The sequence below is a fragment of the Xiphophorus couchianus genome, chromosome 13 (genome assembly GCF_001444195.1).
Source record: "Xiphophorus couchianus chromosome 13, X_couchianus-1.0, whole genome shotgun sequence".
Classification (NCBI taxonomy): Eukaryota; Metazoa; Chordata; class Actinopteri; order Cyprinodontiformes; family Poeciliidae; genus Xiphophorus; species Xiphophorus couchianus.
This window is the reverse complement of record NC_040240.1, coordinates 10,065,453-10,089,012: the sequence shown is the minus strand read 5'-3', so window position 1 is coordinate 10,089,012 and position 23,560 is coordinate 10,065,453. Positions and strand designations below refer to the sequence as shown.

At 39.8% G+C, this 23,560-nt stretch overlaps 1 protein-coding gene across 3 annotated transcripts; it reads left to right on the top strand.

Annotated features, from left to right (window-relative positions):
• The first annotated feature begins 260 nt into the window (after positions 1–260).
• Positions 261–23,256, top strand: hycc1 (hyccin PI4KA lipid kinase complex subunit 1). 3 transcript variants are annotated; one of them, XM_028035483.1, is made up of 12 exons: positions 261–436; positions 1,881–2,055; positions 9,735–9,816; positions 11,133–11,234; positions 11,410–11,589; positions 12,292–12,372; positions 12,464–12,579; positions 14,882–14,977; positions 15,583–15,699; positions 16,403–16,490; positions 17,560–17,716; positions 21,192–23,256. In XM_028035483.1, the coding sequence occupies exons 3-12, from the start codon at positions 9,766–9,768 to the stop codon at positions 21,695–21,697; spliced, it is 1,494 nt and encodes a 497-aa protein (XP_027891284.1). In that variant the 5' UTR covers positions 261–436; positions 1,881–2,055; positions 9,735–9,765; the 3' UTR covers positions 21,698–23,256. The 3 variants fall into 3 exon arrangements, with proteins under 3 accessions (XP_027891284.1, XP_027891283.1, XP_027891285.1); XM_028035482.1 differs by lacking the exon at positions 1,881–2,055 and having other exon boundaries at positions 262–436; XM_028035484.1 differs by lacking the exons at positions 1,881–2,055; positions 21,192–23,256 and adding an exon at positions 18,598–18,938 and having other exon boundaries at positions 262–436.
• The last annotated feature ends 304 nt before the right edge of the window (positions 23,257–23,560 follow it).

Here is a 23,560-nt window from a genome sequence, read left to right as displayed (position 1 = left end):
CTAAATTTTTACAGTTTGCTCACTAAGTACTCGGGACTTCATATGTTGCATAAAATATTTTATTATCTCTGATGAATATTGTTCATATTCAGTAGATCACTTGGCTGTCAAAGACCAAAGAACGACATCGGCAACCTAGCTTGACCATGGAAACGATCACTTTGCGCCTTATAGAATGATTTGATTGAACGCCATATTTGAAGGCGTGGTTACAATTGACCTCCTGCTCTCTGATTGGCTAACACATCTGTCACTCAGTGGAACTTGCGTCTTCTCCGTTGGTGGTAGTCTGACCGGAGAAAGTAACGAAGATGGAAGCAGCTGATGGTGTTGAATTATTAAGGAGATTTATGGACTAGCAACCAGTTAGCCTTTTACTGAAATCTTTGGGCCGACAAAGGACAATAACACCGGGAACCTGACGGGTAGCATGCCAGTAAGTGTGGAGTAACTTTCTGAATTTCACTCGGCGCGGCGCCGTATCCGAGCTAGCCGAGTTGCTAATGTGGATGCAGCAGCCGGGGTGACAGCTCGAAGTCATTCAGTAAGCCGTGACAGAGAGGCGGCGGGGGATTAATTTACACTCTCTGGGAGTCACCGCCTAAGAAATGCGATATAAACAACAACTATAAGCGTTGGTCTTATTTAGTACTAGCCGACAAGTTTATTTTGGGGAGAAAATTGTAGTTTAGTACAAGGTTTATGGAGCTCAATAACGAACGAGACAGTAGTAAACTAAACCGAACAGTTAGCATTGTTAAACATTAAAAGTAATGGGTAAACTACAGGATTCGTCTTTCAGTTGTAAATTTTCTGCCAGAGAAATAGAAAGGATCTATCTGTTTAAAGAGTGAGACTTTGTACTTGGCTGATTAGCTGTAGCCGTGTGTATCAGGGTGTGGACCTATTAAGATTCTTCAGGTGTTTTTGCTTCTTGTTTGAAAGGGAGGTGGAAAAAACACCCCAGCAGATTGGGATGTTGGATAATGCGTTGTTAGAATATTTCTAATAATCTGTCATGTGACGTGGCTTTTCCCTACTCTTGACTGTTGGGTTTTCTGTAGATGTGTATCACCTCATATGCCTTGGTATTCATTTCCTCAGATGGCAAAATTGGTTTCTTTTACAATTAGATCGTATGATCACTTTTAGGTCCTCCTACATACAGTGTAGTTCCATCCCAGTTGCGTCTCAGTCAAATCAGTTTATCATTTTCTATCTAAGGAAGGGCAGACAGCTGACTGCATTTAGTCGACGTCTTTGCAGAAGTCTGTCCTTGTGAACAAGCCAGGGGTCAAAAGTGGAGGGGAGCAGCTCCTTTTTAACAAGACGAAACCTCCATGTGAGCAAGTCTCGCTCTAAGAGCTCATCTGCTCCAAGCAATTTGGGGTTAACACACAGGAAGACATTTGATGATATCATTAACTGTGTTAATGGCTTTGTCTGAAAGAGAGTTAACCAGAGGAGTGCCCAGATAGCAGACATAACCGCGGTTGGTTTCACAGAAAAAAAAGAGCCTTTAGATTTCCATCCCATTTGCCTGTAGATATGCTATCCATTTTAGAACAATCTGATCTTTAATATAGGTTTGGAGCTTGACTATTGAGGGCATTATACTTGATGATAAAATTTAAAGTTCAAATTTGGATTGGATGGGGACAAATGTGATATCTCCTTTGATTCTCAACAGAACTATTGCTGCAGCAGTCAATGGCTTGTACTGCTTTAAATTGAGTCTGACCTAATACAAATAATTACAATAGTTAAAATGCATGAACTAGATTGTTAGATTCTCTTTGTAACTTTAATCAGAAGTTATTGCTTTCTGTCATGTGAGCATCGTTGAGGTTAAATTTTTTTTTTTTTTTTTTTGCCTTTAGTTAAGGAGGTGACTGCCCACTGTTGGCTTGCTGAAGGAATGTGTTCATTTAAAGTGGCATCCATGTGCCAGGCCTATTAATGCCTTGTGACAACAAAGTCCTGAGGTTATGGAGCTGGAAGATAGTGCAGGCTTTTCTGTCATCTAGCATCACTAATATGCACCAGAGCCAGAAGGTTAGTGCAATATTGTCTCACACTGAGCAGTTCTCCTTGTATTTGCACAGGTGGCACAGCGAGACTCATTTTCTCAGTAAAAGTTTAATTTTTTTGTATGTGCAGAGCTGGAAGACATGACATTGAAATATTGTTTAATATTGCCATAACAGTATTGCCAATGCTGAGCAAAAGATATTGAAAGTTCATCCAGTACCAAGTGGCCAATTATGTTACCAACAAGCAGAGGTTTATGCTTTTAATGCTTGTCTCCAAAGATATTGCATCCAAGCAATCCCTCGCAGTTTCCATATTACATATTGTCGTGACGATGTAAATTGTGCAGCTGTATTTTGAGCGCTGTATTTTGAGCGCTATGATCCAGCAGACATCTTAAGAGCATTTAAATTTAGGTTCGCATTTTCACATTGGGTAAGTTATCAAACTGTGACGAGCAAGCTGGGACACACGGAGGGGAAACGAGTGGAGAAACACTCTAGGAGCTGTTGCTCGATGTATCCTCCAGCGCACTTGCCGCAGGGAGACGGAGAATTGATGGGATGAAGACGCATCGCTGGCTTTGAGGCAAAGTAGAAGAGAGTGTGGGCTGCTTTAAGAGGATTCCTCTCTGTCAGATTGCTCCGTGTCCCTCAGCGCTGAAGCAGACACAACCCAGAGAACCGTTGTCATGTTTGCTGCAGGCGGTTTTCTGTCATGCATTATTGTTTGAAGAAGAGAATAAAAACTGAAGTATCGTCCCGGCTCTCAACAGTTCCTCTCAGCGTAAAGCTACCTACTGTTGTGAAAGACCTTGGGGGTGTGGGGGAGCATGGTGGGAGGCAGTGATGCAGCAAGACTGTCCGCAGGTCATGATAGTCCAAATAAACAACACTGGAGTAGACAGAAGCAAAAGAGCGACGTCAAAATAACACTCTTTGGGTGCTGTTAGGAGCTCCTGGCAGAGCTGGAATGGTGAGCAGGTGAGGTTGGGGCATGCATGAACAGAGTCATGTAATCACTGTCACACCCCAACTTTGTACCTTTTGGGTTAAAACATTTCCATTGAGTTGCTGAGACTTCTCATTGGATCATATTTAATTATAGTAACAGATCTGATATTGGAGCTCAATCAAAGAATGCAAGTCATGTATAATTTATTCTAAAGGTTTCACATTGGAGGAGTCATTGTGATTATCTCACACTAACCAGTCGCTCAAAGCAGCTGCAGCCAGTACCACAGGAAAAAGCTGCCTGGGCGGCTTGGTGGCTCACAAAAACCACCCAGTTCGTCATTCTGTCTGTCTTCCCTGTTTTCGAGCCTCCGTTCTTAATGGTCCAGTCTCTTCCTCAAAAAAAAAAAAAAAGACAGAAGGAACATATGTGTGCAATTGGAAATGAGGTAATCAGTTGGGAGGGGTTTGTAAATGAGAGTGGATGTCCTTCTAAATCATTCTCTCTGAGACTCACTGCAGTTCACTTAAGCATCTGTAATTTTCCATATGAGCTTAATACAGGAGTATCGTGTGTCAGCTTGTGGGTGTGTTTGCCAGAACGTTCAACCGCAACAACGGGGATCAGGAATGTAAACTTACAGGAGACTGTGTCGAAAGAGGTCTTCAAGAAGGAGTTAAAAATAAGCTCATTTGGACTGGGCAATACACAGCGTCTGCTGTGTCAGAGTTTAAGTCTGTGGTGTAGGTGGAAGTTCAGAGGGAGTGAGTTGTCAACTTCAGCAAGCTTCACAGGAACAGGTTTCGTCAAACTGAGCACTGAGTAAACGCACTTGCGACACACACACACTTCTGCAATGCATAAAACGCTCTTCATCACCCCATGGCAAGTGGCTGATTTCAGCAGAACTTTGCCCGGCTGGAGCAGAACTTACTTTGTTTGAGCTGTTCTGGGTTTTATGGAGGTGTGTGTGTCGAAAGTTTCTTCTGGTTTCTTTTTTGTTTCTCAGAGGCTGAAAGACTGCCAGCCGGCCAGCACAGATTGAAACCTAATGAACTCTCTGATTTATTTACTCCAGTGTCTCACTCCTATTGAGTTATCCACCTCTTGAGTCGTTCCACACACCAACTTGCTCTTTTGCAAGGAACAGCAAAAAAATGTGGTTCAACAGCAGAGCTGGGAGACTGAGTTTTGTGGTAGCTTCTGCATTTACATATTTGCCACAGCTGTGTGAAAAAGGTAACGAGTGCAGTTTTCTTTTTCATATCTACATCACAGTACAAAAAAGTCAAATAATCTGTATTTTAATTAAAAGTGTTCCTAAATAGAGATGCACCAATCAGATTTCTTTGTAGTTTGATTTGTTGATTCAAATTTTGATATATTGAAATCTAGTAAAGTCACTTGAAACTATAAAAAAGTTTAAAGTTTCTCTTAGCTATGTATATCTCCAACTTTGTTCATCTAATAGGTGTTCGTTTTATTCATCATCCTGAACTGGATATTCAGCTCTGATCCTCATGGGTCCGTGGTGTCCTGCCAGTTTTAGATCTGTCTCTGCTTCAAAACAGCTGATTCAAATGTTCAACTTCCTCCCCAGCATACCATAAAGTTCTGCAGAAGTCTGCTAATGAACTCTCACTTGAATCAGATGTGATAAAGGAGGAAAAATAACAGAACATTCCAGATACCAGCCTTTGAGAACTGACTTTATACACCCCTTCGGTGCTGCCTGCCAGCTCATCCTTTCATCTGTTTCCTATTCCACTTATTCATAACTTGGACTCTTGCTCCTGCTTCTCAAGTCTGCTCAGCTGTGAACTGTGTGTGTGTTATCTGGTTACTCTACACACAGAATTACCTCACCACCTGTTGTCTGAGTTGTTCAGGGATGCTCTCCCAATAAATATTGACTTCTGACATAATCAGTTCAGCAGACAAAGATGAGCGATGAAGATGCCCCTATAAACATAATTACATGCTGCAGAGTTCTCCCAGCATGATTAGTTTTCTGTTTTCCTCCACAAGATTGTTTTGCATCAATCTGTAGAGGCTCCCAAGAGCTCAGAAATCTTAGTGCTGTTTTTCTTTTCATTAAAATATATTTTCATTCCTAGGGATGAATTTTTGTCTAGTCAAAATTGATCACTCTTAGGGTTCGGGGCAGGTCATTTAGCCAGGTGTGAAAGATTAGTTGCTCAAATGTACAATTCAACTTTTACTTTAGAGAGCTAACATGTATTTTATGTTTCATAATGAAGTGAATGTTTTTATATTGCTTTCATTCAGGGATGTTAATAAAACCCAAAGCTGACATTTTGACTTTTCACAGCATGAAACATTTTTGTATTCCGAATAATTCTTTAGTGTTAACAGCACATTGCCCATTAACATTACACACTGAATAGACCAAAAGAGAATGGTCAATGACCTAATAGGGTGTTGGTTCCCTTGTTGCCAAAACAGCCCTGACAATTGAGGCGTAGACTCCACTAGACCCCTCAAGGTATGCTGTGATGTCTGACGCCAAGCTGTAGCTGCAGATCCTGAAGGTCCTGTAAGATGTGAGGTGGGATCAAACCTTTTTGCTCAGCACATACCACAGAGACTCAATTCGATTGAGAAATGGGGAATTTGGAGGCCAGTTCAACACCTCAAACTCAAATTTGTTGTGGTCTTTTAACTGTTCCTGAACAAGTTTGGCTTTGTGGCATGTCTCATTATCTGGTTTGTAAGATGCCACACCCATCAAAGAATACAGTTTCACTTCAGAAATGTTTTGGCGACGTAAAAGAAAACATAATTTATCAAAACAGACTTACTTTTCACATTGCGCCCCGATGCTCGTGTGTTCATTGCTGAAGTTCTCATTGACTGAGAAGGGTCAACATTCCTGCCCTAACTGCTGTTGACTGAGAAGACTCATACTTAGACTACAGTGCAATGTGCATTCTGACTTCTCTTTATCAGAACCAGAATGGACTTCGCTACCAATTTCAGCTACTTGTTAGATGGGACCACATGGGCTAGCTTTCACTCCCCAACGAGGCATCAATGAGTTCCCTTGACCAGTAGTTGACTGGGAACATCCCGCAAGAGCTGCAGTTTTGATGATCTGACTCTTGATGATCTGAACACTCTTTAAAATACTTGTGCTTTTCTATTTTTCTTGCTTGTAAAAAACAACTCTGAAGTCAAAATGTATCACAACAACTATCAGGTACTTTTAAGAGTTTTTCTTTTCTAATGTCCATTCTTATTGTTGCTAAGTAAGTATACATCTTTTGTTTTGTTGTAACCGTTATCTTATGTCGGACAATTGATTCGTCAGATTTTTTATTTTTATTTTTTTGCTTTGTACTTCCTCTTTGCCCTTATCACTGACTTTGCATCAGTCTCTGCCTGGAGCTTCAGTAGGAAGTTACTCTCACCATTTGGCAGCACAATGGGCAGCTGCTGTATGTAGCCTTTTTCTGGGTACAGTTGATTGAAATTACATGCCCCAGACGTCAGCCCGGACAAAGTTAATGGGTCACTTTGGAGGAGGAAAATTTTTCCTCTTACAAGACTGACTCATCCACAGTTTAATCACAGCCTTTATTAAAACGCATATGCTGGCCATAGAAAACAACATTTTCTTTGTTGAATGTGTCTGTGTGAAAGAACGGAACAACAGGCTGCCACAAAGGACTTAATTTCTCTAAAAGGAGGCTATTCTGATTTTTAATTCTTCCTCATTTCATGAGTCACTGGCTCCCCTCCCCCTTTGTCATTCCTGTCATTGGTACAGTCCATAAATAGACACCTGGCTGCAGTGGAGGAACCCATGTGGCAGAAAAAAAACATGTAAAACCAAACAAGATGGATTTATTAAAAAAAACTACATCCAGAGGCAGGGAAGATGTAGAAGGAGAAATTATGTTTTGAAGGATGCACCAAAGGGCAGTAGGAGTAAAGGAAAGGTGGAGAGTTGGAGGATAATGGGATTTTTCATAATTTCTGTTTTGTAAACTTCTAAATCTGTACTGTTCAATGATTTTTCTGGATTCACTTCTTCAATATGAGAGATTATTGTTCCACAGTTTGATTATAGATGAGCTGAAATGTGAAAAATCTGTAAGGTTCAACTTTGTCAATGTCTTGACTATGTTTGACTGCTGTGAATAAAAGAGAGGGAGTTAAAGACCTGTCCCCAACAATTACCCCATCTCTTGTCTCAATCTAAGAACGTTTCCTTTTCTCCACATGTTTTTACATCGAATGACTTTTTCCTCCCACTTGCTTTCTCTGTGACTGCATCACCAGACACACCAAACATGGTCTTGGTTGCTGCATTCAGCTGCTAATTTAGCCTTGTGCTTGTTATTGCATAGCTTAGACAAGACACAGGCACAATACAGCCTTGAATGAAAACAGATAATTCATCCAAGGGACAGAGTTGTCCCTGTACTTAAAATAAGTTTCGTTGTCTTTAGCTCACACTTTAAAAAAATATTGGATACCTTTTTCATGATTTGTTATGCCATCAGCATTTGGATTTAACCAATACCTTTCATCTGAATACCACTATTTTCTATTTAAATTTGAATTGAACATGAATTTTTCTTATTCAGATCACCTTGAGTAAAAAGTACAAAAAATTTGTGGTATGTTGATATTTACACAAAAAATTTATTTGACTATTAATTAAACACTATGCGTGACCCACTTATCTCAAAACTTAAATTTAGTTTTTACTCAAAATATCTAATATTTGCTATGCAATAACTCCTCACATTTAAAGTGCTATAGATGAGACATCAGAAAAAGTTCACAAGTCACCAGAGTTTTTTTTTTTTTTAAAGTTTTTGTAACAGGATTGCTCCAGTCCACCCCTACCTGACCTGTTTTGGCAGTAATGGGCACTCTTCCACATTCCTCTCATGTACAAGAAAGATAATTGGCTTTTTTAAAAGTCATATTATGGAATCTAGGAGATTGCTGCCCATTACTAGTATTAAACTTTATGCTTTCATAGTACAGTTAGAATGCTAAGAGGCTGGTTCAGCATGTAGTTTTAGAAACAGACTACATGATAGCAACATGAGAAGCTAGCCTGGCTATTTTTAACCAACTTGGACTCCCACTGTTACTCTAGAATGACTAGAGTGATGACATCCTGTGCAGTAATTATGTTCAGTTAGAAACTTAGACTAAAATGCTAATCTTTTAAAACAAGCTACTTTTTTGAGTGGCAGTGTCTTTGGTTCTTATCTAATTTAATTTAAATAACCTTAAGTTAAGCTAAACTGGCAAACACACTCCCCTATAATCTTTTTTCTCTCATTTATGTCTGTGTATTGTAAATGTGATGGATGTTCTTATAATTGTAATATTAGTGTGTTGTGTAAACGGCATTAAGAATTGATTTTTTGTTTAGAGTGAAAGGAATAGATCATGTTATGGGTTTTGGGTTTAAATCTTTGTATTTGTACTCTGAAACCGTGAATTTGTGGTAGCTTCAGGTAAGAAGACTCTTCTATTAGCCTACGCTGGTATGTTTGTAGCATTTTGGTATGCTTTGGTTTGTATTTTCACTTGCTTATTATGTAAATTCTGTACATTTCTGTTAATTACTCTGTACAAACAGCATTATCTTTTTAAAGGTGATGGGTGGATTTGCTTTCTATTTTCAGGCTCCACTGTTGCAACTGTTTTATGTTTTTCTTTATTTTATAGCCTAAAATAAAGTGATGACATATAATCCATATTCCAGTGGATACTTATCAAAAATAATAAATTGTACCACAAAAAGTGAAGGTGCAGACTTTTGTTTTGTTCCTCTGTAAACAACGTCTACAGATTACTTCATTTGGGAATCTGCCAGTGCACTGGAGTTGATTAATAAATTATTTTAGCCAGAGGAACACCTCATGCATTATGAATATCCTCTATCAATCTTAATTCTGTTACATCATTGAGTTTTAAGCAACCAAACTGAACAGCTGTTAACCTGTAAAGAAATTCTGCTATGTCGTCATCATTTTAGTTTTTTTATTTTATTTTTATTTTTTTATTGCTGGCTGTGACAAGTTTGACTGAAACACTACAAAGCTTCATTTCTCATTTTAAAAATTACATTTAAGGGGGAAACTCACTTATGTAGAGTCGTGCAGAGGAAGAGTGCTTAATGGTGTTTCTTTTAAAACTAAGCTTGATGCACACACCATAAATGCACTGGGGGGATGTTTTGTGCAGAAACTCTAAGTGCCTTTTTCAATGTAGCAGAAAATAATGATGAGGCTTTAAGTAGAGATGAAAAGAGTGGGATTTCTTTCAGATAAAAATATATAAATTGACACATAGCATCCACATTTTCTCTCTTTATAGACATCCAACCTGTACAGCTTGTTCAGCAACATTTTTTTTTATTTCTCTCAGCAGTGGTGTCAGCCAGGGTATTCTGTGTGGGTGATGTTAGATTTACAAGCCTAAGTTGAGAAGGTGCTCGTTGCAAAGGTGTTTGTCTGGAGAGGGATGAGAGGCAGGCAAGAGAAAAGAAAAAGGATGGAGATACTTGTACTTCTTTGAAGTGGTGCAACCCCCGAGCATGTACATTCACTGTTTGCTATTTTTATTTGAGTATTTTTATCAGGAGGATGTTGAATAATAGAAGATTCCTCCATGTATGTGTGTGTGTGTGAATCAATACGAACCATATCTATGTATAAATAGTTTGTGTATTTAATCTGTATTTTTGTCTTTCTTAGGTAGAAGCGACTCCACTGCAGATGAGGGAACATGTTGGCAATGGACCAAGGAGTGGTGGAGGAATGGCTGTCCGAATTTAAGGTAGGACTTTATTCTGAGTACGAAGTCTGAAACGTCCTTCACCCATCATCTGCATGCGAGACGTTTCTGCTGCTCCTTCTTACTGGCAGAATTTATTTCACTCACAAAAACAAACGCGCTCCGTGAAGTGCTTTGTTCCCAGAGAATTGCAGCGCTCCCACTCAAAACACGAGGACTCACCTGGTACACGAAGCAAAAGATGAGTTTTAGTGTAAATATATAAAGATAAATCTATTGTCCTCCGAAAGCAAATAAGCAGTGTTATTAATGAGCTACATTTAATGCTAAATATGTTGGAGCAAGTTGTAAAAAGGAGTCAAAATGCCACTTATTGGCCATCAGTTCCAATTTCTTGTTGCCCATTATGTCACTTTTTACGCTCATTAAGACGCAACAGTTCATAAAAATAAAACGCAACTTTGTGAATTTTTTTTTACCATCTTGTTTACTATATGTGGTACCAAAATAAAACTTGGCCTTGTTTGTCAGAGATCTACTTGTAAAAATCAACTTCTTGCAGACATTGTTGACCTATTAGGAATTTATGCTTGGCATTTCTGGCCTCTTTACCCACATGTGGTGTGTAGTTCATAAATCAGGCATCCAGGATCTTATGGTGGTTTGAATGGTCGCACACATTTAATTTTTTTTTTTTTAAACTTTCAGAGTAAAAGTGGTGCACACCAAACAGGAAGAGCAGCAGGGTAGAATCGGAAACCATGTTTGTTTTGAACCTAACCACTGACGGTACTTTTAATGCAAGATGTTGCTTAAAGTTAAATAATTTATGAGCAGGGCTGCAGTTAACTATACTCTATTAAATAGAAAAATGGGAGTATCATTGTTAGAGTGATATCACAAAAGACTATAAGGGATGCAATATTTCTTAACTGTTAAGTTCCAAATGTGAGAACTTGTATAAAAATATTTATTTGCTCTAATGGAATCTCATTGCTGTAGACTTTTGCAGGTGTTTGGTTTTTTTTTAGGAACTATCTGTCACTGGACATTTTGCACTAACTATGTGTCAATTGTTACTTGCTACTAGTCTACACATAATCTATGGTGAGGAAATGTGGTTTTGTGGCAACAAGAAATAACATCTGCAGGTGTTATTTCTACTCTCACTAAGAGTCACATTCTGTATCTCATCCTGGGATTAGAATCAAAATCAATTGAAGTAGGGTATGATTTAAAGTTTTTAGGAAAGACAATAAAATATTGTATGAAATTTGAAAAAGAAATCTACACAATTAATGAAAATACTAAACTATTAAAGCAGTGTTGCAAACTTCTCTGTGTTTGTGTTATTTCAGACCCTCCCAGACAGTGCCATCGCCACCTATGCCGCCTCACTCAAAGAGAAAGGCTCTCTGATACCAGCACTCTACAAGGTCATACGAGAAAACTACAGTGATGTATGTACACACACCTTTTAACAAATTTAATCTGTTTGGAGTAACAACTTTTAATTTGGAAACATACAAGTTCTATTTCTAGACCTAAATCACAAAAACATGCATTACCGTTGAGTATTTTTACCATTTCCACAACTTTTAGTCATGTTTTTTTTTTTTTTTTGTCCTCCTTCAGCTGCTGGAGCCAGTTTGTCACCAGTTGTTTGAGTTTTACCGGAGTGGCGTGCCACAGCTGCAGCGTTTCACACTGCAGTTCCTGCCAGAGCTCCTGTGGAGCCTCCTGTCTGCCAGCGCTGCCAGAGACCCCCACACGTCCGGCTGCATTGAAGCATTGCTGCTGGGCATTTACAACCTGGTAAGAGAAAGAATGAGCTCCAGGGAGGAGCAGGTCTTATTGAATATTAATTAAATGTTTCCCTTGCGATGAGAGCAAATAAACCATATCTTTTGATTTCCCAAATCTTTATTGCGGTTCAGGTTAAATATATGCTGAAATACTCAGGTTATTGTAGAATCATAACTTTTAAACTTTTTTTTTTTTCTTGCATTATTAGAAAGTTAAGCATTGGGGGTGACGGGAAGTTAGGGTGAGAAATAGAGGAACTGAAACACAATCAGTTTGCAACTTATAAACGCCCTTAATTATTTCACAGATATTGTAACACTTTTATTATTAAAATTGTTCCACTTTGACTCTAAGTGCTCCATCAGCAAAGTGCAGCATCTCCTCATTTCCTCTCTGAATACCAGAATAGGTCAGCTGTCACTCAGTCAGCACGTTGACTGGCTTCTAATAATCTGTTTGACATTCAGAGACACACAGGGGACATTAAAGCCCTGCGGTTTTTGATTGTGTGTGTGTGTTCACACAAATAAGTATTCACACTCCAGCAGAGCTTGTGGGGAAATAAGACCCTGTGGTCTACGTGCAAACGCCCACACATGGCAAGTGGGTGGGCCTTAAGTGATCAAAGCTTCACTTTAGTGAAAATCATGCGTGTTTATTTTTTTTACTCACAGAACTATTTGTTTCTTTTCCTATCTTTCTTTTTCACAGGAAATAGTTGATAAAGATGGGCAAAGTAAAATATTGTCTTTCACCGTCCCTTCCCTCTCCAAACCCTCGGTATATCATGAGGTACGTTCCACACTCAAACTTGCAAAAAAGAAAGAAATCCTCAATTTCTTTAAATTTTCTTGCATTTTAAACTTCTTCATTTTGCTTCTAGCCATCAGCCATCGGCTCCATAGCTCTTACAGAAGGAGCTTTAGCCAATCACGGGCTCAGCAGGGTTGTGTATAGTGGGCCACACCTCCAGAGAGAGACGTTTACAGCACAAAACAGGTAGGAGGAGTGTTTTAGTTACTGTTTTACTTTCCTGGTGGGCAGATTATTGAGAAACGCTGAATAGCGGAAATTTAAAATTTGACTTTCCTGGTAGGACGATGACGGTAATAAACTGCAGCTAACGTCAACGCGAAACTGAAATAGTAGCAACCACAAAGGTCTGACAAAAAACAGTTCAGTGTCATTGTAAGTTATGAATTTCAACTTGAATGTTAGACTCCCTCAAATATATTGTTGAAGACACATCATGGTGTGGTGGTAGTGTGTTGACGTGCTGCCATAACAAATTATTTTATTCATGATGTACTTGACTCAGTGATTGCCTTTGGCAGTTGTCTTTGCTTCGTTTTATCTGAAGTTATGTTGCCTTAAGGATTTCCTAAATTAATGCGACTTTAAATAATCTCAATCGGTCATGTTCGCCTGAAGGAAATCTACTCGGCTTCTTTCTGTCTTTTTTTTCTCTCACTCTCTATTTCAGTCTAGTTGGACTGTGTGTAATCTCATGCTTTTAATTAAAAGCGACAAAACTTGTCCTTGCATTGCCTTGCAAAATTGTCCATTGCAGATGAAAATTTTATTAAAAATGCACCACCGAGATGAGATTCTGTGGTGGTCCACAGAGTTAACCTTTGCCATTTCTGACATTGTCACTTCGTTATGGTGGTGTTGAGGGTGGGGATCACAGTTGCTTGAAATCTGCTGTAGATTGCATGTTTAGATTAAAGTAGAACGCCATAAAGCAAATTCTCTGAATGGTCGCAGATCCTCAGTGGTAAAAGTTGCTCTGAACTTTGCGATTAGCTTCAACTACACCGAGTTACGGGTGAGCTTTTACATTGCCATCTCTGTGCTCCTACGGTTTAAGGTGACAAGTAGCAAAATCCATATAATATGGTTTCTTGTGTGTGTGTCTTGTTTCAAAATATTGCCTTTTAGTTTTCACCTGTGCCGAGTTTGGTGCATGTGACCTTTATGTGTCACATGCATATGTATAAATGCGCTTTGAAGTTCCACATTTTGCATTATCCCAAATTAACATCAAGATAACTGAGTGTTGACGCTTGATAGTTGAATTTTCAATTGCTGCATCTCTGCATTGCAATACAGACTTCATTTTTCGCTGCCCCTCCTACAGGCTCCATAGTAACTCTGCAAGAGCTGCAGAGATCTACTGACAGAATAGTCATTAGTCTTGCACCCTACAAATTTGACGTGGTGTAATGGTGACAAGATGAAGCTCATTAATGAAAGCAAATGATTAAAAGTTTGACAGAAGCTCTGTAGGCACTACAGAAAACATGTGGAGAAATTTGTGGGAAGAAAAACAAAAGGACTTAACCGAGCACTGTTAAAGGTGAAAAGCGCTCACTCAGGTTTACTATGAATCTTCCACAAGATGAGAGTGAACAACTCTAACATGGGTATCCAGGTCAAAGCAAAAAGCTCTGTTGATGTCATCTTTGACTTGCACAGTTATAAATGTCTGTTTATACCGAAGGACAGAATAAGTCTAAAAATATGCACAAGACTGACTTTAAAGAGAACTAGACTCTGTTTATCTGTTCCTATGCAGGTAAACAAAGCAACATCTCTTCAGAGTGACGACTCAGATAAGCTTATTCTGCTAAAGTCCCTAAGCATTTTAGAAAAAAAGCATTATTTCATAGCATTGTAGGACATAACCTAACAATAAGTGTACACAGTCATGAGACAGTATGTTTAAAAAAAACAACAACAAAAGAAAAACTTTCCGTCACAAGCTGCTCTGGTCAGATGAGACCACAGTAAAACATTTTGGTCGACATAAAAAAATGCTTTGTGGCAGAAACTTAACTATTCCTCATCTAATTCAGCATCTTTGGAGAGACCAGAAAAGAGCTGATCACAGCTGATATCCAGCCAATTTTGCTGTGCTTTTTATTTAGTTTTTTTCTTCTTTTGAAAAATAGAGAGCCTTGGTAGAGGAATTATTCAAAAGACTTGCAGCTGTAATTGCCGAACGAAGTGTTTTGAAAAAGTATTACTCAGGAAAGCTGAATATATTTTCATCTGTAGAAACTATGTCCCCTTTTCCTCTGACTCTGAAAGTACATGATATGTTCTGTTACATTTAATCCCAATAGAGTCCATTAAAAGGCTTAAGGGACATGATCAGTTTTGCAAGGCCTTTTGTTATTTTGTTAATTAGCAAACAGGTGGAAGTACAGTTGAGAGTCTGCAGTAATGTTTGATATTTTGGTGAGTCACCTCATGATGCACTTGACTGTAATGTTCTGTTTTGTTTTCTGATAATGAGATTTGAGGTGCTGACCTTCCTGCTGCTGTGCTACAACGCAGCTCTCAGCTACATGACCCCCACCTCCCTGCAGTCCCTCTGTCAGCTTAGCTCCAGGTAAGAGAAACAGACACTCTAAAGCTCTTAATGTAATGTAGTGTTTGCTTGCTTCTCTTATCAAATGTTGCAAACACAGGCCATTTATAATCTTGGATTCATCATAGTTAATGTCAACACGTCCGCACTAGTTTGCAAGCAGTCGCTGATCTGATCCTCTTATGGCCTTTGATGCCAGCGAGATCTAAGATACCACTATTTGGCTGTGAGCTGCCATGAGCACACATCCAGGCACAGTGATTTTATTAAGCTGCCAGCTGCAGCTGAGCACTGGTCTGACGAGGAGTCATCAGCTTGGATTTCCCCTTTGCTATTTGATAGTTGTGCACAAGAAGGTTAAGCCTACCTAGGTTTTCGTTCTGGTTTGTGTAAAACCCATGTGCGACCAATGAATTATTTATTGTAAAATTTTAATAAGTTCATTCTTGCTATCGTATTTGTTACTGTTTATGTTGGGCTGACATTTAGTTTCATATTGGCTCACCGTGGGGAAGTAAGCAGTCATAAAGTACCTGTAATCAAGTGGCCCCTATGGAGTCATTGTTTGGCTTCCCATGTTGCAAGGTGCTCCATTGTGTTTAATAATAATTGCTTTTCCGCTCCAGGGTGAGTATATGTGGCTACCAGCGGCAACAGATGAGACGCTATAAAGGCATCAGCACACGACTCACGGTCACATCAGAGTTTTTGGTTCAGCTCATAACAGGAATCCACTATGCCTTGTGAGTATTTGACACAATTTAACCACAACTATGCAGGGGGATTTGAGGGTTTCAGTTCCTAATTTTTCCACAGCATGCTCAATATTGCACAAAGGCATTATTACTTAATGATTTATTTGTGCATTTTGCTTACATGAAGCAAGACTGTAATCTATTAAAGTAGCTTTAGTTAGAGCAACATTTTTTTCCCCATTTTTTTAATCCATTCTATTAACTTATAACTAATTTAAACAGACATGTTAGTTGGATAGCCATCTTACTACTAAAACAACAAAGTGTTGTTTCTTTAAAGCAAAAGTAAAGTAATAACTTTAGACTTTTGCACAAGACTACGCTGCAACATGTCCCCACTGTCATTTGTGATTAATCAATTTTTTTTCTTTTTGAACAAAATATGTCTTAATATCAAACATTTATGTGAGACTCAATTTCTTCTGCGTTACATTGTATTGCTTTAAAATACAGAATGTTAGTAAGGTAATTCAGTTTATCTTCAGTTAAGGTTTTACGCTTTTTAGCTGCTCTTGGTTTGCTGTAGTGTTTGAAATAAGTTTCTGTATATGTACTTTAGTGCAGTTCTTGTTCTGCTTTCTTTTCAAGAGCAACATTTATAAAATGTGAGGAAAAATGACCTATATTGTATTTTCTGATCTAATGAGACTCTTGTTTATTTGTGAACTCGTTTGTTTCTCCTGTTGAACAGGTGCAATGGTGAAGGTGAGCTGGGATCCAAAGCGCTGGATGACGTCCTGTATCGAGCCCAGCTGGAGTTATTTCCTGAGGCTCTCTTGGTGGGTGCATCGTTTAATTCATTTCCCCTTCCTCTGCGCTTGTTCTCAAACCTTTCTGTGCGCGTGAGAGAAAACCCTGATAAAGGCGCACGTGCTGGCCTCAGTCTTGATTTGTGTCTGGTATTGTATGCTGCTTCCTGTTGGTCTCCGGTGTGTCTGCAACTGTGAGCACAGTGTAATCCCACTAGATTATTTACATGCTTTCCCTTCTGCTCAGTTAAGCTGTAATCCTTGAGGCCCAGGGAGTAGAGGATTGAATCTAGTAAGCTCACAATATTACTACACGAGTCAAGGTGCACGACTCCGGCACAATCAAAACACAACATCTCGATGCACATTTATAGAAAGAGTGTTTTACGTGAATAGAAAAGTCTGAGACTTTGAGTACAGTCTTTGGATATTTATCACAAACGCACACACACGCGCTTGTATTTGGAACTTACACAGTGGCCCCCAAGCTCAGCATAAAACTGTGACATATTCTTCATGGGACCAATTGCACACAAAAGACATGTTGTTTCAATCGTAAGGCTTTCTACCCCATGATACGCTCTCAGTTGTTACATGATCACTTTGCAATTGCCACATAAGAATTTTTAAGTGTGAGCAGATTTTTGTTATGTAAGGAGTTGTGACACCCAAAATCCTCTTTGTCTTTTGTGCATCTGATGTCCCTGGTATAACTCTGGTATTCTGTTTTGTTCTTTAATTGTTTTACCTCAGTAGGTTATGTAGTCTTGACTCGATTAAATGAAGAAGAACTCCTCTGCTGTTGTCTGCCTCATTTACTGAAAACCTATTTAAAATTCACTGATGTCTGTTGTTTAAATTAGAACAATTGTAGGTGTAATGAGTGTGAATATTGGTCTAAGGCAATGCTCTGTTTTACTTCAGCAATCATTAATTTGGGGATTACAGCAGCTGATCAATAGAGCTACACAAGGACAAAAGAATCATGAATAATTCCTAGAAAACAAACAGAAGGGCTCTTTGTAAACTGTCCAGAGCTCAAACTGTCATCGTCAGAAATTATTTGTATGAACATGCTTTTTTTTTTTTAAATCTGCAGGTGGGTAATGCCATCAAGTCTTCACTAGACAGCGCAGCACTGAAAAGCAAGGAGGGTGGTCGGGGTATCCAAGTGGAGATTACGCCCACCGCCTCCAGGATCTCCCGCAATGCTGTCACCTCCCTCTCTATAAGAGGACACCGCTGGAAGAGAAACGGTGAGATGCACACACACACGCACACAGAAGAAAAAGAATGGGGGGGAAAAAAAGGGAAAACTGAGGTGAAGGAGAGAAAAGTTCTCTTCTAGACTTTTTTTTTTTCTTCTCAGCATTTTGTAAGAAACGTATCTTTGTGGACCGTTCCACACCAAAGGAGAGGGCAAAATGTCATTATTCAACCACCCATTTCATTTATGGTCACTATTATAAGCAAGGTTGGTAGTGACCAACCTTAAAACTGTAGATCATCTATCAGTTTAATAGGATCTACTCCATTTTTTATTTTTTATTTTTTATCTTCTGATTTAGAAAGATGCATGGCCATGTTTGCAGTGTGAAGCAAGTCACGTGTTTGTTCTGTATGTTGAAGGTTTCAGCTCTCTTGGGGGCAAAATGTGTTTTAGTTTTAGGAGAGATTTCCTCTCCTCCCAGAACACACATCCATCAGGTAAATTACAGCCTTCTGCTGTTTTAATGAGCGGGTTTTATCTTGTGCCGTCTGCGCTTCTAACAGGAGCATACAAGCAGCTTATGTATGTTCAGATGACGGAGGAAAGGATGATTGAATGTTTGGGAAATACTGCAGACTGCAAATCCATTCAGTTAGTGTGGTCCTCTTCATCTCCACACAGCATGTACTTTATGTTATGTTTTGATCAGTAACGTTTTTATTTATGTCTGTTAAATTTATTACCTTTTTGTTTGTTTTGTGTTTCTGTGGTTGTGTGTGTCTGTGCACATGACTGTCTTTTTTTTGTGTTTGTTTTGTTATGTTTTTATCTATGTGCATGAAATGCATCTTTCCATCTGTGTTTGCATGTGTGGTTTGTTTATGTACTGTCCTGCCCCCCCCACCCCTCCATACTCCCTGCCACCAGAGACCCAGGAGGTGAGTGTAGACGGTGACTCAACACCGGGGGGCGTGGCTGTCCCCGAGATCAGTGTGACTGGCGTGAGCGGCGAGCGAATGGTCAATGGAGACTCCCTGCGGCCACGCTCTGACGGACGCAACCACCTCGACGACTCGTTGGGGGCCTCTCCCGAGGTCAGCACGGACTCCCGAGGTCACGACTCCGGAAGTCGGAGTCAGGAGGTCAGGAGGCAGAAGTCTGTGAGGCGAATGGTGGAGAATGAGGGTTCTGGGTCGGCCTCCGCAGGGAGGAGCCAGTACTGAGACCCAACCTTTCTTCTCCCTAGCCCCACTCCAGGGGTAACCTAGGTAACCAATGTGTGGGGGAGTGGTCTGAAAACGCTGCATGATGACTTTCCCCTTTACCTTTTGCGCTGGGCTCCACCACCCTCTCTTCACCTAAATGCACTTATTTCTCTCATCTGTCAATCGGTATCGATCGTCATTTCATTTATTCACGCTCTCCTGTGTGGGTTCAGCTTCATTATTAAGACCAGCCTCCATGACTCCCCTTAAGTCCAGTTAGTTATTTACAACCTCTCTGAATAATTTTAATAACCTCCTAAAAATGTCTTTTGGTGCCTTTTCAGATCATACTTTTTAAAAAGTACATAAAATAAAGGTGATTTTTTTTTTTTTTTTTTATTGGATGAGATAGACAGTGCCTTGTAAAAGTTTTTATACAATTAAACCTGTTTATGTCACAACCACAAACTAAAATATTTTATTCAACACACAGTGGCATATAATTGCGAAGTTGAAATGTATAGTGTTCAACTTTTTATTATTTTACAAATAAAATCGAGAAGTGTAGCATGTATTTGTGCTTAGCCTCATGAATTGTCCAGAAGTTCTTTGAATGCATCAGATTTTTGTTTGGGAAGAATAATGAAGGCTAGGAAACACAGTAGACTAGTCAGGACTACATTTCCCAAGTCTTGTGCATTTCACAAAGAACTATTTAATCCATCATAAAAACAGTTTGGTATTAATGGAAACTGATAGGTTTGGCAAGCAATAAGCAGAAAAACAGACAGTCTAAATACTCTTAAAGTATCATCCTCATTGTGAAACAGGGTAGTGACAGCATGGACCTTACCAACTTCGGCCCACAACCGACCCATGTGACCGCAAGTCTCACATACAAAGCCTCGCGGTGGTTGTTTCTATGTAAACGTGACTCGATTAGTGCATCATTTCTACTGGATTTTCACAATATATCAGCTACTACAATGGACAGAGGAACTAACAAGTTCATGTCATCATCTGGGAGGATTATGATGTACTTGGCGAACGGGAAGCGTCTGTTTGTGAGACGGCCACGCACGTGACCATGTAGAATGGGCATCAGCCAATGAAACGCGGCCCCTCTGGTAAAGTCCATTATGATTTGGGGATGTTTTTTGTTTTTTTTTAGCAGAGAGAGAGAAACTGAATAGATTTCATGCATGGCTACGTCTTCCTCTTCCCAGTTATATTCTGCTTTGTGTTTATCTGAGAAAATACATTATGTTATGTGGTTGTTGCGCTACACAATGTCAACACATTCAAGGAGTATGAATACTTTTACAAGTCACTGTAAGGTAGGCTTATCAATGAGTATGTTTTTCTTTCCTTATCATATCAGAAAAATGAGAGTAATCCTGTTGACCTTGAAGGAGTGAGCTTAGAGGATCTCTAGAAGGCTCCCGAAAAGTTTTTGTTTTCTACCAGGCAAAAGGCAAAGGTACACGGAAGGCCAAAACACCTCAACACATTAATCCTGGGTTGCAGCTGGAAGCAGAGTGTTTGCTTCTGACTTGTAGTTAGGAGCTAAGGAAGGATATGCAGGTCTTGAACTTAAATGTAATTAAAGACAAATATCTCCTGACCTGGTCTGGGCGAGCTGAATCTGGAGGACTTCAGCAGAACCTTCCTATCCATCTGTTTTATCTGCTCTGTACTCGCGTTGTTGTCATGATAGCAACAGCTCTGATCTGTAGTTGTGAACATGCTGCCCTTCACATTGGCCTGGTTTCATGTTTTACAGAAAGCAGAAAATAGTGTTAGTGTGAGAGTTTTTAGTTCATCAAAAGAAGGGAAGAAGTCGTTTGGGTTTTTTTTTTAATTGTCCTTTTTATTTGCTTTCATCAACTTTCCCTTTGTGATTTTTTTTTTGCTTTTAAACACTATTCCTGCTTTCCTTTGGAACAAAACATGCACTCCTTTAAAACTAGATTATTAGCTGTGATCTCACACCTCTGCTCCTTATTCTAATGTGTGCTGGACTTTAACTAATAATCTTTTGCTTGGTGGCAAAATATTATTTTTAAGATGACATTACAGTGTATAGGCGCCACCTGCTGGTTGGTAGTAAACCTCATCTGACATTCAGCCAATTTAGTCTTTTAAGAAGTAATTAATCTGTTTATTTGGAATTCATCGATTAAATAAGCTGGACAGCAGATGAGGCTGATTAACCTTTATCCTGCACCTGTTTGTGACGTGAGTCGGAAACGCCTAAAATGAAGTGGTGGAGTGATGAAGTTTGTTTTGTTTTCTTTTCCTCCGTCTGCCTCACAGACGCAGTGGATCTGGGTTCCCCGGACGAGTTGATGGACATAGCCGAGCTGGACGAAGGGGTTTGGCCGGGAGCAGTGGTTCCCGACATGAACCCTCCCGCCATCACTATCAGCAGCAGCACCACCACACTGAACCTGGGAGCTAAAGCATTGAAGAAGGTTTGGCTCAACGGGCGCAGCAGCAAGGACAAGGAGTGCAACGCCCTGACAACGGGGCGGGCCGCCAGCGAGAACTCAGACCTGTCCAGCAAGCGGCTGATGCTCACTTCCAGCCAGTCGGTGCCCAGGGCGGGCGCCCTCACAAGTCTGACTCGCACTGCCAGCGCCGTTTTCTCTCGTTCCTTCGAGCTCGTTACCAGCAGCAACCCTGCTCCCACCCACCCGGCCTCCGAGGTGGGCTGCTTCCCCTGCAGCCTGCATGAGGACAGGATGGGGTACCTGAGTCCTAAGCCGAACCACGCCCCGTGCTCCCCAAGCATTAGCGTTCACTTCAGCCCCGACCTATGAACCCTTTAAGACGCTTTTACTCAAACGAACCCTCATCTCTGATCCTGCAATCTTGTGACCCTGTACCTGTGATCTGGAACTCCAAGCCATGCCAACTGCATTTGACCACAAAAGTGTGAAGAAAAACTCCCCCTGCGTGTTTTCCTCCGTCACTTCATTTTACGCGTTTCCGACTCTGTGTGCTGTAAACCGGCTTGTCGTCTCGCTTCAGTCCGACATCCAGAGCAGCTCAGTGAATGATGGAGGGAGGGCATTGGGTGTACCACTTTCAGGTTTCTTGTTTTTATTTTGTTTTGTTTTATTGTTATTTTTGAGTTGAAGTCAAGGCAGGTCATAAGTCTGCCCTCATAAATAGATGCACTTAAAACGATCACTAAAAAGAAAACCTGTTTAAGAAGTTATTAAACCTGCGTTTGTTGCCCAGTTTTCCACCCGTGCTCTTTGTGTCTGTGGGCAGGTGTACTGTATGTGCGAGCATGTGTGTGTATGTTTTTGTTTTTTTGTAGAAAACGGCTGCTGATTGGTACAGTGAGTAAAGTGTGATTATCTTAGTCGAAATATGTGTTTCTACTACTTTTATATTACTAGTAATTCCCTTCCCATAGCAATACAGAACACTTCTATTAAGTATTTTTTTAATGTTTTTGGGCTGATCACTCCGACCTCATTGGACAGCAGTTTTAAACGTGCTTCTTGATTCTTCCTGAACCGCAAGCCACTGAATAATCAACCAGTATGAATAGAATCAGCTCTTCTGTTTACAATCACACAGTATTATCACCGCGACGGAGAAGCAATACTTTCCTTCCTCATTGCTCCTTTAGCACCTTCTTCACATGCCGTGTCATAAATGACAACACTTTCGATCCGACTTCTTAAAAATGACAAAGATGATTTACGTCCTTGAGGGCGATGAATATGAAGGATTGAGTACTGAATTTTGCACAAAGAAGAGCTAATCGGTTGTAATGAACTTTGGTATTTTTCATACGAACAAGAGTTTTTGACTCTTAAATTGTATTTTTCCCCAAGGGGACATGCTTTTTTGCTCCTTTCAGACTCCTTCCCAACTTTTGTGTGATGCAACAACTCCATACGGCAGCAAGTTGGTTAGATTCAACAAAAGTTATTTCTAATTATCCCTAAACTGCAAGTGTTCAAGCAATATGGGGGCACATGTTCTAACCCAGTCATGTCAGATGTTTGTAGTACTACGGTGATGTAATTCCTGCCTCTCCTCTTGTTTGTTACTTCATCCACATGTCAAAAGACATTTTAATACCAAGAAATGATTAAAACTCCAACCATCTGCTACAATTGATGTTCTAAATCAAGCCGTCATGCTGCTCCACCCTTGGTCTGTTTACTATAGCTGTTGAGTGTCTATGGCTTGGTGGGATGATACCAATCATGTTTTTTTTGTATGTGGGTTTACAGTAAAATGGTTAAGCTATCCTTGTACATCATACTGTTTAACTAAAGTTGGTTATATTTGCCTTTCTATGTCTGAAAATAACTCATTGCTACAACTTCTGGAAATAAAGTGTTTCTATATTTCACTGGTGTGCTCTGAGATGTTTCTCTTCTTCCACTAGGGGGCATTTGTATTATTCAGACCTTTGATAATGATAAAGTGTCCAAGCTGCATTATAATAACTCTGTGGAAAAAAAAAAACTTTCATTTTCAAGTGTAGGCACACTCAATTTGGAGAGAGATTTATCTGAGGAGTGTGAGATGATAAAAATGAAGTCTTAAGTCTCTCTGCAGAGTAGTGAGAGTTGGCACCCCAAGATCACAAAACCGGCTACAGAGTGCCAGAAGTCCTTTCTGAACCCTTTTTATAAAATCTGAAAAATTCTGTT

Coding starts and splice junctions, on each gene's coding strand:
- hycc1 (XM_028035483.1), top strand. CDS start 9,766: ATGTTGGCAATGGACCAAGGAGTGGTGGAGGAATGGCTGTCCGAATTT. Junction 9,817..11,132: donor AATGGCTGTCCGAATTTAAG/GTAGGACTTTAT, acceptor GTGTTATTTCAG/ACCCTCCCAGACAGTGCCAT. Junction 12,373..12,463: donor AACCCTCGGTATATCATGAG/GTACGTTCCACA, acceptor TTTTGCTTCTAG/CCATCAGCCATCGGCTCCAT.